At 43.8% G+C, this 17,230-nt stretch overlaps 1 protein-coding gene across 2 annotated transcripts; it reads right to left on the bottom strand.

Annotated features, from left to right (window-relative positions):
• Positions 1–3,150: 3,150 nt before the first annotated feature.
• Positions 3,151–6,755, bottom strand: LOC120689618 (protein DETOXIFICATION 40-like). Of its 2 annotated transcripts, none has more exons than XM_039971969.1 (7): positions 6,065–6,755; positions 5,348–5,979; positions 5,158–5,214; positions 4,428–4,666; positions 4,028–4,146; positions 3,733–3,819; positions 3,151–3,482 (listed from the first exon to the last, which is right to left on the bottom strand). In XM_039971969.1, the coding sequence occupies exons 1-7, from the start codon at positions 6,350–6,352 to the stop codon at positions 3,411–3,413; spliced, it is 1,494 nt and encodes a 497-aa protein (XP_039827903.1). In that variant the 5' UTR covers positions 6,353–6,755; the 3' UTR covers positions 3,151–3,410. The 2 variants fall into 2 exon arrangements, with proteins under 2 accessions (XP_039827903.1, XP_039827911.1); XM_039971977.1 differs by having other exon boundaries at positions 5,348–6,001; positions 6,065–6,296.
• Positions 6,756–17,230: the final 10,475 nt, after the last annotated feature.

The raw sequence follows: 17,230 nt of genomic DNA, 5'->3' as shown, positions 1-17,230 counted from the left end.
TCCTGAGTTTGTTTCGGAGCTCGACATGCTGACGCCCGAGGACGTTATCTGGGAGCCTTACAGCCCAGAGTTGGCCTTAAACTCAAGCACACTTGCTACACTTGCAAAAGTTGGATTCTTCAAGTTTGGAACACAATCAAGATCTAGATCTTCATCTCTTTTGCTGAAAGCACTCTCTTCTCTTCTCAAGGGTGGCCTCAGATATTCAATGCGTTAAAGGCATCATAAATGAGCCAGAAGGTGGCCTTATATAGAGTGGAGAAGGCCACATAGCCGTTGCAAACCCACTGCAGAAAAATCGAGACCATCGGAAGAACCTATGGGTAGCCTTGAGGTAGCGTCGGTTCAACCGGTCTCTCTGCATCCAAATAGTAGCCATTGGAAGTTCTGACACTGTGCACAGGCCTATGTCATTGCACCGGTGCATACTCCGATGGGTCATCAGTTAAACCGGTGCTAAAGGATGTTTTGGCTGCACCAAAACATCGTCTCTGGGCAATAGTATATCCAATGCACCGATGCATTCCTTAGTCACGTCGGTTTATCCGGTGCTGAAGATGAGTTGAGCTCCACCCAAACAAGCTCTCTGGGCAATAGTACGCCAATTATACCGATGCATAAATTTGAACCATCGGTTCATCCGGTGACCAGGGTATCTTGACTTGATTCCAATTTGCATCCAAAAGAAATAGGCCGACAGGGGCATCGGTCCTTCCGCTAAGCTTCGGATGCACCGATGCTCAAGCATCGGTTAAACCGGTGCAGCTGTTTTTCTTCTTTTGCAGCTGAGTTGACTTGGATTTGATTTCTTTTTCGATCGTTTCTTCTTCCAAGTGTTGTATTGACTTCTTTGGGCTGTCTTGAGCTGTATTTGAGCGAGTGTGCGAGATTTCTAAGGCCAACTTAATTTTGGTCAAGCTACTAACTCAAGAACTCCTCTTAATAATACGGTTAAGAACTAAAAACTATAAATCCTAACTAAATCAGAAAAAGTCTACATCACCCCCTCACCTATCGGGGCTGGACTACATAACCCCCCAAACTATGAAACGGTCTATATCACCCCCTGAACTTTTCAAAACCGGTCAAATTGCCCCCTAAAGCAGTTTTGAAAAATCATAGTAAATAAAAAAATCATAAAATAGAAAATCCAATTGTGTTAGACTCCAAATGAGTAGATCTACACAGTGAACATATAATATGGTATGCTTAGTATATTTTTTTGCTATACCTTTAGATCTATATTTTTCTTCATAGCTGTAAAAAAATGTATTAAATCATACCATATTATATGTTCACAGTGTAGATTTACTCATTTGGAGTCCAACGCAATTGAATTTTTTATTTTATGATTTTTCTGTGATTTATTATGATTTTTCAAAACTGCTTTACGGGATAATTTGACTAGGTTTGAAAAGTTCAGGGGTGATATAGACCGTTTCATAGGTTGGGGGTTATGTATTTCACCCCTGATAGGTTGGGGGTGATATAGACTTTTTTCAACTAAATCAAATGTTCTTCATCTCCTTGTGACACTTGAGACTAGAAATGTCTTTAATCTTTAAAAACGAGTCCTTGGCGCGCATGATTGTTTCGAATTGAGGGGTCTCCTTTCATATTTCATATGTGACTAAACTAATCATTAATTTTTCCTTCAAAACACACGTTAGTCGCATACGATTGTCATTAATCATCGTAACCTACCATTAGCATCTATCGGCCTAGATGTGCTTCATCAAGCTCATGACGGAGTCAAAGGCGACGGATCACACGGTTTCTGGAGTGAGCTTTTTGTGACGTGATCACACATCTTGCCCCTTTAGTTGGTTTAGTTTGATTGGGAAGGAGACAAGTTCAAACCCATTTGGTTCAAAATTCCAAGTTGTACGAATGGTGAACTGGTGATGAGCTTCTTTCGACGTGATTTGCACTTTTCCAGTACCTAGAGGATATTGTACTCCATGTGATTTTGAAAGGATGCCGCACATCTTGCAATTTTTCTCTCCCTTCGGTTTCATGAGGAGGATAGTCTTCTAGTATCTGCTTGCCTTTAGCGCCTAATCTATTTTGGGTGTCTTCGGTTGAATATAACGCACCAAATGATGCATGCATGGATGATCCTAGATGGTGTGGTTCAGCCAATTTTCTTGGACCATATGGTTAACCATTCTTACTTAAATAGATAATTATTGATATGCTACCATGTGATGATCAGTTGATCACGTAAAACAAACTAAAGGAGGTGCATCCTTCTATGCAGGTGCTCGATCTGGACATGGTTTCTGGCGTTGTGACAAAAGGAGGATAAAGTGGGCCTTTTGTGGAAATTAACCAATGGACATGTTCTTAAGAAATATGAGGCATGTTTCGCTGATTGGAAAGGTAACTGGGTACCAGGTACTAGGTACCTTTCCTATTTTGATAAAGTATTAGGAGGTATCAGGTATCTTTCCTATTTTGGTAAGGTAAGGTACCGGGAGGTACTTTTTCTATTTTGGTATGGATTCCGCCTATTTTGATACTGATTGGTACTTCTTCTAGGTACCTCTTATGTCTCAGCGGTCCATTTCAGCCCGATGGACTATTCTCATTTGTTTTAAACATTGTAGAATTTCTTAAGAAATATATGTCACTAACATTGTAGAATTTCTCAAGAAATATGTCATTTTCACGAAGCACGATGCAAATGCTTACACGCACGATCCCTATGAATTCCTGCTCCAGACTGTAGTCGAATATGTTTTGATGTTCTAGATTTCATTATTTTTAAGCATGTATTGTTGATGGGAGGTATGGTATGGTAGAAGGAATCAAAATCATAGCACACATGTCAAGGCTGTGTTTCAATGGAAGTCAGCAGTGTGAGAGGATAACAGTTTGTAATTCTGAAGTTTAGCATGATCTCATAGGAGAACTGACCGAACTACTAAGAGCTTGTTTGGTTTCAGGAGCTAAACTTTAGTCCATGTCACATTAAAAAAAAATTTAGTATTTAGAAGTATTAAATAAAAGTTAATTACAATACTAACTACAGAATCCTGAGGCTAAACTGCGAGACAAATCTAATGAGGTATATTAATCTATGATTAACGAATAGTTACTGTACTATCACTGTAGCAAATTATGGATTAATTCGGCTCGTTAGATTCGTCTCGCGAATTAGCACTCAGCTGTCAAATACTCCAAAATATTAAGATTCCTTTTGATGTCACAAGGACTAAAAAGAGTCCCTTGAAACAAATAGCCCCTAATTAGAACATGTTCTCGAAGAAAAGGCTATACATCAGTTCATCTCTGGACAGCGTGGTCGATCATAGCAGTGGCAGAAGCCGATGTCGACTGAAAGATTTTGCATCAACTTGAGCATATGGGTTCTTCATCCACAGCTGACTTGTGACATCATCAGTTCATCACTCCTTGTTTGCGAGAAGGGGCTGCCTTGTGTCGTCCCACTTATCTAATCTTTTCCGCGCTTCCTCAACCTACATCCAGATGAGCAAAAAAGGGACCACTTTCGTTAATGCCAAGTTCAGAGAAGACCACTAGAGAGCCCAAATGATCGTAGAAACATGAACGGTTACAATAAATAGCTTTAAAATGCCGCACTACCACATAACCTAGATGCGACCCAGCATGTGCGATAGATTTGGGGATCATTTGTCAGGGAGACGATCGACACGGTTACCCAGGACGACTATGCTGATCATCACTCATCAGAGGTGCATGCCTTACCTCCTTGTTCCAGTCGGTTCTCAACGTGATCCAGATCAGAATAAGTGTTTGGATCAGGGTGCCCCCAATCATGCCTCCCCACAATCCCTGCAATGTAAATGTAATCCATATCAGATTATTAGAGTAAGCTCCGTTCTCACACTTGAAGATGGTCTACGGACAAGTACTCATAACCGTTGTTCAGTTTCTCCCTCCAACAACTGATGAGAAGTCAACTGAATATGGGTGGTGATTTTTACTATCTCCGATGGTAGAAAGCAGATTTAAAATGTAACATGTTCAGAATCAGCATTACCTTGATTCCATAGTCAAACTTGAATCCAAGAAGCACACCGAGGGGTATGCCGATGAAGTAGTAGCATCCAATGTTGATGTACGCTACCATTGCTTGCCACCCACAACCAACGGCCACACCTTCATGAGTCCAATGAAAAAGGTATCTTGTGTCAGTGGGAAGAGCAGAACATCACTGAAGGATTCCATACAATTTGTTAGCTCAAAGGTGAACAATCTGAAGTTGATTTTCCACTGAATCAGCACAAGTCAAGCTGAAGGCTGCTAAACGGATTCAATACTAGCTAGTAAACCTTCCATAAATCTGAACTCTGAAAATACTCCACTACACTTAACAATCACTCCGATTTAAGTAACTGAGAATTGAGGATTAAGATGCAGCACGCTTGCTGAAACCTTACCTGACAGCACGGGCTGGATCCCGCAGAGCACGATGGTCCCAACGAGCAAGGGGCACAGATCGGCTACGGCGCGCGAGACGACCTCGCCGGTGGTGAAGATGTAGCTGAGCTTGTCCCTCAGCAGGAAAGTGACGAGACCAGCTATTGCTGATACGAAGGCCGACAGAGCGGTGACCATCCATGCAGAGAACGCGGCAGACCTGGGGTTGCCCGCGCCGAGCTCATTCCCTACTCTCACACTGCAGTGCAGAACTTCTTCAGATAAGAGTTCAGACAAACAAATTCTTGATACGGATAAGACCACTTGAGATCCCAAAATCAGGTCAAGTGAATTTTATAAAACTTAAATTTGTTCATCTGATATTTGCTACTCCAATGAAGATTGTATAAGAAATTGCACTGCATTAGTGTTGGCTGAAAACATCATCATGTGCCTCAAACTGAATGCCTAGTCTGATGACGCAGTTAGGACATGTGAGTTTGGCAACATCGTAGGAAGCTGCGCTGAACCGCTGAAGAGTGAAGACATGTGTCCGTACTGTACGGTGAGGTACTGCAGAGTGTACTATTTCATTTTCGGTGTGGTTTCTGTCGGTTGACATGGAGCAAGAGACTCGCTAAGTGTATATTTTACCCATAATATGCTGCATTTTTTTCCTTTTCAGAAAATACGTCCCCAGTAGGTGAGAAATATAGTGAGACGCACAGAGATTATGTAGGATGAAGTAACCTGGCAGCTGCATTGAAGCCCACAGAGATCATGAACACCCATGACTGGATCGAAGTGCTGCAGACAAAATGAAGAGCGCGTAAGTCCGTGGAGATTGAATGTATTTGATTCAGAGATTCCAACTTTCAATTAAGCTCAGCAGGGTACTGAAAAATGAAGAGAGCCAGCGCAGGAAGAAGTGGGTACCCACCAGACAGTGAGCGCGTCAAGCGCGACCTGCGGGTCCGGCAGCACGCCGGCGAGGAGGATGAGCACCTGGAAGTACCAGACCTCGAGCGCCAGCATCACCGCCGACGCGATGGACAGGCCGGCGAACCCCGGCAGGTCGGCGAAGGCGGCCCATGTGAACCCGGCCCACGTGTCCCGGCACCGCGGGCTCCACAGGATGTACGCGAACTGGGCCAGGACGAGGACCCACCACGTGAGGCTGAGCGTGAGCGAGGCCCCGAGCAGGCCCAGGCCCAGCGCGTACACGGCGACCCAGCTGAGCGGCACGTGGAACGCGAAGCTGGCGGCCAGGATGTAGGCGCTGGGCGCCACGATGCTCTGCGCCTGCAGGAACTTCTGGATGGGGAAGTTGGCGGCGTACGCGAAGATCTGCGGGATGAGGCCGTAGGCGAACTCCGCGGCGGCGCCGGCGATCTCCGGCGACTGGCCGAGCAGCAGGAGCAGCGGCTCCGAGGAGGCGTACATGGCGGCGAGCGGCACGGCGGTGGCCATGAGCAGCACCGTCGAGCGCTGCAGGTACACGCCCAGCATCTCGTACTTCTCGGCGCCGTAGGCCTGCCCGCACAGCGTCTCCACCGCACTGCCCATCCCGAGCTGCACGCGCGCGTGCGTAGAGCTGTACAGCATACATCATGGGTGTACGTACAGGAATACGCAGAGTGCTTCGTTGCGTGCGTACCATGAGGCCGTAGGCGAAGACCTGGATGCCGTTGTTGCCGAGGGAGGCGGCGGCGAGCTGGACGTTGCCGAGCTGGCCGCAGACGATCTGCGTGGTGGACGACATGACGATGATGAGCATGTAGACCACCACGGCCGGCACGGCGAGGGGCGCCAGCAGCCGCAGCTCCAGCGCCGCCGCCGCCGCCATGCGCCGGAGCCAGCATGGCCCGGAGCCGCCCTCGCCGGCGCCGGAGAGCAGCGCCTCTAGCCGGCCGTCGACGGCGTGGTGGTCACCCGTCCGACCCATCGACTGGGTGGGTGACGGAGGGACCGAGGGAGCCCGTTTGATGGGTGTGCTGCCGCTAGCGGCCGCAAGTGCAAGCAAGATCTTTTGGTGCGTGCCCGTCTAGCTCGTGATAAGAAATGCTTTGGTATTTTCAAAAAGATAAGAAATCCTTTGGTGATGTGCCCTGTCGCGCTCGCGCTCGGTGACAGAGAACTTTTGCAAGCTTTGCATGTTAGGTCAGGAGTGAGCAAGGACAACCGCGGCAGGTGAAAAAGACGACGGCGTTCTGACGTTCTGGCACGACGCTACAGCAAAAGCTGGTTTCGGTTCCGAGTTTTCTTTTGGTCCCGGCGTCTTTCAAGGACATCACGAAGTGTGTCCATTTCTGAATTCAACAATTTTCGGCGTGTCCTCTGGCCTCTGCTAAAGCTTGCTCATTTAGCTGCACACGAGTACGTCGCGCGCGCCTTGGCGCGCCCTTATTTTCCCCCCCAAAAAGATAACCAAATTTAAGCAACATATACTTATATAATGGACTTGTAAATCATTAGCATTTTTTTTTGTTTTTCCTTGAAAATAGAAGATTAACTATGAAGGTACATATATGCATCTACCAGCAAGCATTTTTTTTTGTTTAGGTATGGAAGCTAGCATCTATTTGGTTTCTGTCCCTACGAATCTACCAGCAGAAACATATTGTTATGAAGCAGTTCTATCTACACATTTTATTGCTCATTAGCATATAGTTACAGAGTCACTGCACCTAAACATTTTATTGGTCATTGACAAATTGAGCCATAAATTTGTTGGAGCCTCTTGTTGCTTTCACAGAGCAAGTGGTGCATAAGATCACCTGCAGGAAATTTCAGATTTGCAGATGTAAGTTATCAGTTCAGCTGATATTTATGAAATAGGAACTAGAATAAGTTTGGTGGTTACCTGTAGACTGTGGTAGAGTTAATTTTGTTAATATTCTAGGCTGTGACATGATTTTGCTTTTGTTTTGTACTTTTGTGGCAACAAATAGTGGAAGCACATTGCTCCTTGATCTGAATGGTAAGAAGTATACTTTGCTCTGCAGAAATTTTCTATTAGCGGTTGAATCAAAAATTTTCTTGCCAACATTCCAAGCCTTGTAAACCATTTCAGCGCAATGTAAAGCATAGGGCATTAGCAATTGTAGTATAAAGGAGCTTTGGGCTCATAAAATAAAAGATCCTCACAGGCTTGGTACAGACAACCAAAGTATAATAGTCCATATTGTTGTTCGTGAAATCAGGGTGGGTAATAACGTCCTCTGTAAGAAAATATGTAGGAGATGGGCCATTTTCTTCCTTAATGTCATTTGTTGGGTAGGGCCTTTGCAGTTATTTTAATAATATAATGATAATATTATTAGCTTTATAAAGTCATATCTCTAGACATGAGAGGCGAAACAATTTCTGAAACATCATGGATAGTAAATAGCCAACCATTATTTGCAGCTCCTTAAATCTATAAGATAAATCAGGGAGAAGCGCTGAGATCAATGACAAAAATCTAAAGGGATCAAATGAGCGCCCAAGTTCTGTAGTCTGAAATATTACTGCACTGAGATTTATAACCAAATAAGCTCGTAATGGGTCCCAGTTTGTGCAAAACAGCCCAGGTAGCAGAAGCAGCCCAAGTATGAAAGCGGATCCAATTAGCAGATGCAGCCCAAGCATTTAGGAGTACAGATGTAGCTCAATATTATAACAAAATATAAGAATTACTGATAAGGAGTTCTATCACTTGCAATTATATTAAAGTTTAAACAGGATACCTGCTGTGAGTGGCTATCAGAATTTATAGTTAAAAAAGAGAAATCAATCATAAATTAGCTTGCCTTGTTAAAAATACCGCAAAAGAAGGTATTCTAGGTAGAAATTATTCTATGTAGTACAATTTTTGTATGTTCTCAATTACGATAAACGATGCTCTTGCTTGCTTCACGTCATAAATCACAACCAGTGTTGGCGATATGATAAGTCACGTTGCAACTTAAGCTGCACATACCAAGTAAGAATAAGAAATGACAATAGGAAAACAAAACTCATAGTTTTACAGAAAAATGTTGGCTGTTGTTTTCTACGTAGCATTGCTCTGATTACTGTCAGCATTCTTTTTAAGAAAAGGTTCCTCAATAGTTTAAAATTGTTCGAAGTTGACTGTTATACACCAAATTAAATAGCATATAACAAAATAATGATCTGTAACTGCTTCCAAAGTAATGAAAAGATGAGAGAGGGAAAATTATCTACATTACCATCTGCGATGAGAAGGATAAAGTGCACCAACTTCACCATATTCCATTTGGTTAGTTATATTCCATTAGTCCATATCAACGAATAATTTGATGTAAACCTGCACCAAAAGTCCAAAACAGAAAATAATCAGACTGCATTTGGAAACTACTGTTTTTTAAACTTTTGTAACTACTTTGGATAAGATCATAAGAAACTACCGTGTAAGTCTGAGCTGGGGCTTCTCTTTCGTATATGAAGTTTGCTTTAGCCAATTAGAGCCTGTGGTAGGAACAGCAATCGACAACATGTAGATGTATTTCTCAAAAGAAAATTATTCCTGCCAAGCAATTTTCACAAATTGGTCAACATTCAGAAGAATTAGTTGGAGCTAAACTGAAAGTATGGTTTCACCAACAGGGCCAATCAGATATTTAAATTTCAATAAGATTTCTAAAAAGTGGTCTTTATATTTCAGTTGGAACCTCATCAGTCAAGGTCCATACCATGTTCCCTGACTAGAAAAGGTCAATCATTTTGCCTAGAATAAAATTTGTATATAGAAAAATGATCCTACAAAGTAACTCCACTCAATCCCACTTGCATTGATAATGGAAGGTTAACCAGACTTTGATTGTGGTTATGAATCCTTTTAACTTAGGTTGAACATAAGATACAGGAAAAGGTTCCATTAAGACAGTGGAAACAGGTCATGCATATGTGAGTATATTACAGAATGGATATAAGGTGGACATAGCAAGATTATCTGATTATTTTTTGACAAACCAATACCATTATTTTTATTTGAAGTTTTAGCTTAATTCTTTATGAGCTTGGAAATATTCAACAACAGTGTATCAGTAATAAGAATCCAATGGAGCAGGTACGAAACCTGCTTGGTTAGATGCTTATGTTCTCTTTCATCATAATCAATTTATCTCCAACATCAAAGGATGTGTCCACTGTTTTTCTTAGCACATGGAAACCATAGTTCATACTGCAAATATATCAGCTGTGGACATGGTAACCACGGTCCAATCTTATTGGAGGTGCATACGTGAGGCAGCCTGTTTAATGTTCAGACTTTTGGCCATAAAATAAATATTTACATATTCAGATGTCACGAATATTTTGAGTACCAATCAGGTCTAAACTTGCAAAACCATCAGATCATCTCAAATAGCATTAAATTTGAACTTGCTTAACACGGGCAACACATGAATAGCAAGAACCTAATTTTCAGGAGGAAGTAAATATGCTGTGGTACTAAGATGGTACCTCCCTAGACATAATTTTTCGATAATAATAGCTGCTAATGCAAAGTCATTGGAAAGCAACCTCGTACCAGGAAAGGACAGAACTCAGAAGTAACGGTATTGAAGAGGCTTGGCCATGACATCTTATCAGATATGTGTAATTGCAATTAGGCAGACAATAATAGCTCTTGCAAATCTATTGGAGCATCCTGAAGCCACTTGATGTATGTAAAGGCACTTTAGAAATAAGAGCAGGAGAAAAAAACCGTTGAAAACTGTTGGTAGCTTGGCAAGTACATATCCATTATCAGCACTTGCTTAGATCTGCAAGGTAGATGAAGTCGAACGGAAACTAAAAGGGAGCAAATTGACAACTAAATCCGGCAGTTCAAATACCAAATCTTGAAAATTGACATCAATTATATAGCACAGTACACAGGTGAACTAATCTGTGAAGTTAGACAAAGGAAATATGGAAGAATTGTCCAGGGATTACCTATATAGTAGTGCAACCTTAAGATTCCTTCCGCAGAAGGCTAGCCATGCTGCACCATCGAATTGGAGTGGCAACAGAAGAGGAGTTAGCACCCAGCAAGAAGAAGAAAACTAAATATGCACAATCAACTCACCCTAGCCTGGAGAGAGGAGGAGCAAATAATCCGTAGATCAGTTTGACCTCCTAATTAAGGAGGATAGCGGTTAGCAATGAGCAGAGCCTGTGGAGGGCGGCGCCCGCTGCGGGCTTGTGGCGCAAAAGATGCGGATGACGCCCTTCTTGAGGTGAGGGCACCGTCGCAGTGGAAGGAGGGGGAGAAGGCAAGGTCGCCTGCAACAGAGATCCGGCAGATCGGCTTGAGCGGGTTGCCGGAGGAGAGGTGCAGGGAGGTGGAGCACGCGGCGCTAAGTGTCAACGAGGACGCGGTGGCGGCGGCCGCGGCCGGGGTGAAGGTGAGGCCAGTGACGAGGAAGTCGGCAACGGAGACGAGCTCGGATGAGCGGAAGGCAACGAAGACGAGCTCGGACTACCGCCGCCGCTGCCTGTCCTGGCTGGATCTGAGGAGAAACAAGAGAGACGTGTCGGCTATAGGTGCGGCCGCCTCATGGTGCACCGGGCCGGTGTTAAAGGCGATGACCATCGCGGCAACGAGGCTCTTGACCGTCGAGCTGCCAGGATCCGGCCGCCTGGCGCCGCCTGCCGTGCCCTTGTGGCCATCGCCTTTGCTTCGCCGGGTGGAGGTCGGGGCTGCCGGAGGTTTCGAGATTTTTTTTACAGCTCTTGGTGAACTAACGAGGACGTCAACCACCGTAGGATGCAGATTAAACGGCTGAAATCTTTTTTTTTTTCTATCGTGGATAGGCTGGTTGGCGGCCGAGCGGTGCGCAAATGATATATATATATATATATATATATATATATATATATATATATATATATATATATATAGAAAGAAATACAGATGCCTCGAGTTATGAGAAAACGCTAAATATTTTTTTAAGCTGAAAAAGTAGCGGGGAATCTTTGTTTTTTTTCTTTGAGGGAAAAAATCTTTGCTCTTGCTTGTGACCACTGTCTGTCTGTCAGTCTCGGACTCTCGGTGTGAGCTGCGAGCTCGTGCATGGACCAGCCTGTGATCCCAAGCGCATCCTCACTTGCACATGCATCAGATCCATCAGCTGTCTTTCCATTTTAAATTACTATAGATTGTTTGACTTTTTTGACATTAAATTTGACCACTTATTTTATTCAAAAATTTATTCAAATATAGTTGAATTTAAGTCATTTTTGAAAAATTTGTATTGATAAAGCAAGTCACCCAAAAGAAGAAATATTTTGTACTTTTTAAATAAGACAAGTGGTCAAACAATTTATAATTTGGAACGGAAGGAGTAAATGGGTAAAGACTTGCGCAATGATATGGCTTGGCTTCTCTGATTCTCTCCCTTGGTGTACTAGTTCATCACTACTGCATTGCCAGTGTAGGAGAATAGAATTTTGTATAATGGACGATTGATTGTATTGCATTGAGGTTTAGATCGGTATATTTGGCCATTGGGGTACATGACTTGGAGGGCAAGCCTCTCCTACGGCATGATAGAGTCCGGATACAATTCTAACCTATCTATTATAGAGATATCTCAAATATACTCTAATAACTAGCTAGTACGACACCACTTCCAAATTTGGTCAAAATACTGGAAGATGTTGAGATAAGATGATCACATTTGAAACCCTTTTGGTGGATTAACTTTAAAAAGTTCAGTTTGACAATAAAATATTCTCTTTTAAAATGTTGAGATAAGAGGAAGCGGTCGGCCAGGGTAGTTAGGGGATTTTTCTCCTTCGTGACTTTGTCACTGCTCAGTCGCTCACCACTCACCCGCGCGGAGCCGCGGATGGATGCTGAACCGTTCTCACATCTCGGGATTCGGGAAAGTTAAATACAAGAGCATAGTAACTGATTTTCCAATCATAAGTTAAAATTCGTACTACCTTTCTCCCCAATCCAGGTGTGGTTTTGCTGAATTTTAAGACCACGCTCATGGAAAAAAGAAAAGAAAGAGCAAGACACAATGTCAGCCACACGAATAGATAACTCTTTGGACAGCTCTATTGGGCCTTCTCCGTGAATAGATACCACCTCAAGTTTCGGCCCAGAACCCCCCCCCCCCATATGTATTAATGGAGAAGGCCCAATAGAGTTCTTCACATTGACAGCGTCAACTTGTAGTATACTCTCTCTCCGTCCTAAAATGTAGAACGTTTTGAATTTTCCTAGACAGAATTTGGAGGTAGAGAAAAGATATATGTAGCCCTCGCTATTACATTGTTCAATTGCTTAGTTTTCAGCTTCCCGTAATAAATTAAGGAGATTAGCCTGTTTTTTTTACTCCTTCAGCCCCCGCAATTGATTCACACTATTGTCACCGCCATGTATTTTTAGTTTTTTTCGAGAAAAGGAAAACTTGCTACGCGGTCACCCATGTAAGACAAACAGCTTCCACGAAGTGGTGATCCCTTCGCTTCGGATTGGGCTAAGCAAAAGCAGCACACCTCGTCATCACAATTTTTCCATGAAAAAAAAAGAACAAACGGACTGCAGCCAGCAGAGGCGGAGCCAGCAAAAAATTTTAGGTGGGGCAGGCCGGCAGTGGGCCGCCGGCGGGGCGCGGCAAACGGGCGGCGGCTCCGCCACTGACTGCAGGTAAACATGATATCATTGTATAACTACTCAAATCTTGGAGAGAAATGCTAAAGTTTGCAATGACCTTCGACCGAGTTATTAACTGGGTGAGGTGGTCTGAATTGACAGTGGTTATAAATAAATTTATAATCATCGATGAGCATTGAGCAGATCACCAGCTAGCAAACAAACTACTAGTGCCATACCGATACATCATCAGCCAGAGGAACTTGTCAATTTCTCTGCGTCACAATCATATCCGATCCTAGAATGTTTCTATGGAGTGCTGGCTACTGAATTTCAATTGAGCTGATCCCAACTGCGAAGTCCGGTCTCCAATCATGGGTCATGGGTGGAGTTTTGGACCAAAACAGGATATTAGGAATCCAATTCTCAAGTCAATGGTACACAATAAGTCAATAATGCTTTTTTTTATTTTTAACATTTTTTAATAATATTTTAATTTTAACCCGGCTGTCGTTTTATTTGCACGGCATAGCCCCGTTTGGTCGCGCCATTCGTACTGGCGCGACAATTAGCCTCGGTCGCGCCAGTACGGGTGGCGCGACAGGCGTGCCACTTTGGCAGGGGGTTGCGGCGAGCTATGCAGGCAGGTGACGTGGGCAGACGTGGGCACGCCTATCGCGCCACATGCAATGGCGCGACAAGATTGTCGCGCCGCCCCGCCTGGCGCGACAGGCGCTATGTCCTGAGCCCGCGCAGGCCCCCTCCTCCTCCACCCTTCCTTTCTTCCCCCTCCTGCACGAGCCGAGAGGCTTGCTCAAGCCACCGCCGGCCATTCGCCCCCCCCGATCCCTTTAAAATCCGGCCGGCGTTTTGTGGAGAGAAAAGTGGGGGAAATCGATCCCCATCCTTCCCCGAAGGTATTGCCCCTATTTTTTCTTCGTTTGACCATTTACATTAGTGGTTCAGGGTGATTAGGGTTTGGATATTGATTTGAGAAATGATGTGGTAGTTGATATTGTAGTCATGATTAAAGTTTTGGATGACACGTAGATGGTACTCTGCTCGCGATTTGGACGTGAGTTAGTACGTGCATGCACCGATTAATATCTATTCTAGGATTGAGTAGAGTTATTAGAATTGAGGACCTATTAATATGATTTTCATTCATGGATAATAGGCAACATGGAATTGTTTTTGTAGTTGCTTTCTTTGTAGATAGATGATTTCGCTTAGTTGTTGCACGGAGTATGTATAAAGAAAATGGAGAGTTGGAGAAAATGAATGTGGATGTCTAACATTTAGATACTTCTCCATCGTGGTACTATGTATTGTCTTTAGGTTGATGGTGGAACGCAAGCGTAAGGTTGAGATACAGTATCCTACAGTAAGATGCGAGGATGCCCCAGTTCCTCCAGCACTACATGTCCCAAATTGTGAATGTGGTATTCCGGCAGAGGTGAAGTAATCTAGGCGGCCGACCACAGCTGCTAGAGCGTACGACATGTGTTCTGTTAAGTCGGAAATGCACACTATGAGTGCCGGAAGAGATACATATTACTGGACAGAGCCGTGTATGTTCTTTCAATGGATTGATGGACCAGACAAATTTGACCCTAGGATCCGGCTTTTCCCATATGATAAGGATGAGACAAAGCCACTCAATGAGTTCAAGAGGTGGGTGCCTCCTCCACCTAATCCTCCTCCAATGACCAATGAAGAAAAGCAAGTGGCAGCGTGCATCTGCGTGGAGAACCCTCCCCTTTGCTACTGTGGACATCCTTCCAAGCTGCAGCATCCCACCCTTGAGCTTCCTAAAAAATTCACTCCATTTTTCCGTTGCAGGCTAACCACTCATGTAAGATTTTTTAGCAATTGTTTTTAATTGGTTTCGCATGACCTAATATTTAAACGAGTATCTTTGTATTGCATATCCTTTTTTCATGCAGGATGGATGGCCTTTATGTGACTTCCAGGAGTACATCTACGGCCCCAATATTAACTGGTACTACACTGAAGAGCAAATTAAAGAATTTGAGAGTGGTAAGGAGAAATGGCCGTGTGAGCGGGCTCCAAGACCTCGTTGCAAATGTGGCATTTTGGCTCGAAGGGGTGTCGTTCCAACGGAGTTGGGCTACGGTTGGTATTGTGGCAACTCTTTTGGTCTCTTTTGGGTAATTGACATTTTTCCCTTCTATGCTTGTTTAAATTTTTTGTTTGTCATCCAGTTGGGAAGAACCTGTGACTGGGAGACCTTTCCTGGAAGGAAGGATCTTATGATTAAGTTGGGTCGTAGTGCCGAACCGTATAAGACGAGAAAGACCCTTGAAACAAAGGACAAGATAAGGCGTGAGTACACAGTTCCTCTTCCTGACGAAATGATACTTTTTGGTCCAGTTGTCGTTGACTTAGTTGCCAAATATGGAAATTCGGGCAAGCTTGGTCTTGAGTGTCTAGAGGAACTCATCACTTTTTGGAGGAAGAACAGAAGCAGATACTCGGAAGAAAAGATATGTGCGGCTAAATGTCGTGCATGTGATTTTATGAAGGTTTTTCCTAAAGGAACATGGGAACACCACTTTCAGTGGAAAGAGGCTTCAAGAAGGGGTGTTGACGTTGATGCGGTAAGGTTGAAAGCAAAGGAAGCCAAAATTGCAAAAGAGGCACAATTGGAGGCAATGAAAGCACTCGTTGCTGACTTGGCCGGAGCGGAAGTACGCGTGAGACCTTCTCAGATTGAGGCAATGAAGACAGTGGTCCAAGACTTGTCCATCGACACACATGTAGTCAATAACCAAGGGAATAGTGCAGTGCAGGACAAATGGAAGAGTGCTTCTGACCATGACCACGTTCCTGATGATGGAGATGATGACGAGTGGTGGGCAATGAATGCAGCGGAAGTAGAGGTCATAGTATCCCAAATTGAGGTAAAAAAGGAGAAAGCTGTAATCCAAGATGATGGAGATGATGATGATGATGATGATGATGATGATGATGGTTGGGGAGAGCTTTTGATTGAAGGTGACTCTGATTAGGTAGTTTTATTTGTGGATGTATGGACTCTATGTATGGCTCGACTATGTGTGTGATGGACTATTTTTATTGCTGGACTATTTAGGTGCTTTATCTATTCATGTGGTTATCATATGTGTATGAGACTTTATATCTACTTTCGAACATTGTATGTTTATGAAATTTAGAATTTACTTAGTTTGTATCTTGTGCAATGTAATGATGGGTCATCTCCATTGTTTAACAACTATTTTAGGGTGCAACATGACATGTTAGATGGATCACTACATATCAAGTGACAGAACAAACACATGTTACATTCCCAACTAGAGATGCATAAGTTGATAGGGCCACATAAATCCATGTCCACTAACATTCTAGCATTATCATCTAGCATTATCATCTACCAGTTCTGATTCATTCTAGCATTATCATCTACCAGTTCATATTGGCTCATTCAAGAAGAGGGTGTCAAGGTAATTAGAGGATATTGCTGGCTCTATAGTAATTTGATCGGTCATGGTGCATTTTGGAGATTTTTATGATGATCTAGCTATGTCAGTTGGTTCGGGTAATTTACATGGCCTTTCATAAAAGCTCATAGGGCTCCGGTGTATAGAGAGGGCCACAACCACACGCGTGCATACCGCTCTACAGCCTCCTGAGGTGCTCCCTGAGGACAATGGTTGAAATTCTGCTTCAACCAAGCCGAGCTAACCCCTGAAGTCTTCCTATCCTTGACTCCCTCAGGTGGTTCTGGAGGTCGAATCCCAATGTGTGCCTCCACCATATCCCTCCAACCATCAGTTTGAATCATGCCGATCACTGCATTGCCCTCTAAAGGTAGCCCGAGAATCATCACCACATCTTGCAAAGTGATGCTGACCTCCCCGCAAGGTAAATGGAATGAATGGGTCTCTGGCCTCCATCGGTCCACAAAAGCAGTCAGAAGAGGGGCATCCATAACTAGGAGCCCCGCACAGACAACACTCGCAAGAGGAAGCATCCCGGCCCGGCGAAGGTACGGCACGTACCGCTCATCCCACCGAAGTGTGGAGTGGGTACGTGCGCGGAGGGGCTGCAACGCCTGATAGCATAGCAAACGAGTCGTTAGATGGCAGGAAAAAATTATATAAATTGAAGTACTTGGTAAAACAAATACTAACCTCCCCACGGTCAACTAGGACGTGTGCTCGGTGCTTGGAGTCGTAGAACGTCTCC

The sequence above is a fragment of the Panicum virgatum genome, chromosome 2K (assembly GCF_016808335.1).
Source record: "Panicum virgatum strain AP13 chromosome 2K, P.virgatum_v5, whole genome shotgun sequence".
NCBI lineage: Eukaryota > Viridiplantae > Streptophyta > Magnoliopsida > Poales > Poaceae > Panicum > Panicum virgatum.
This window is presented reverse-complemented; position numbering and strand designations above follow the sequence as displayed.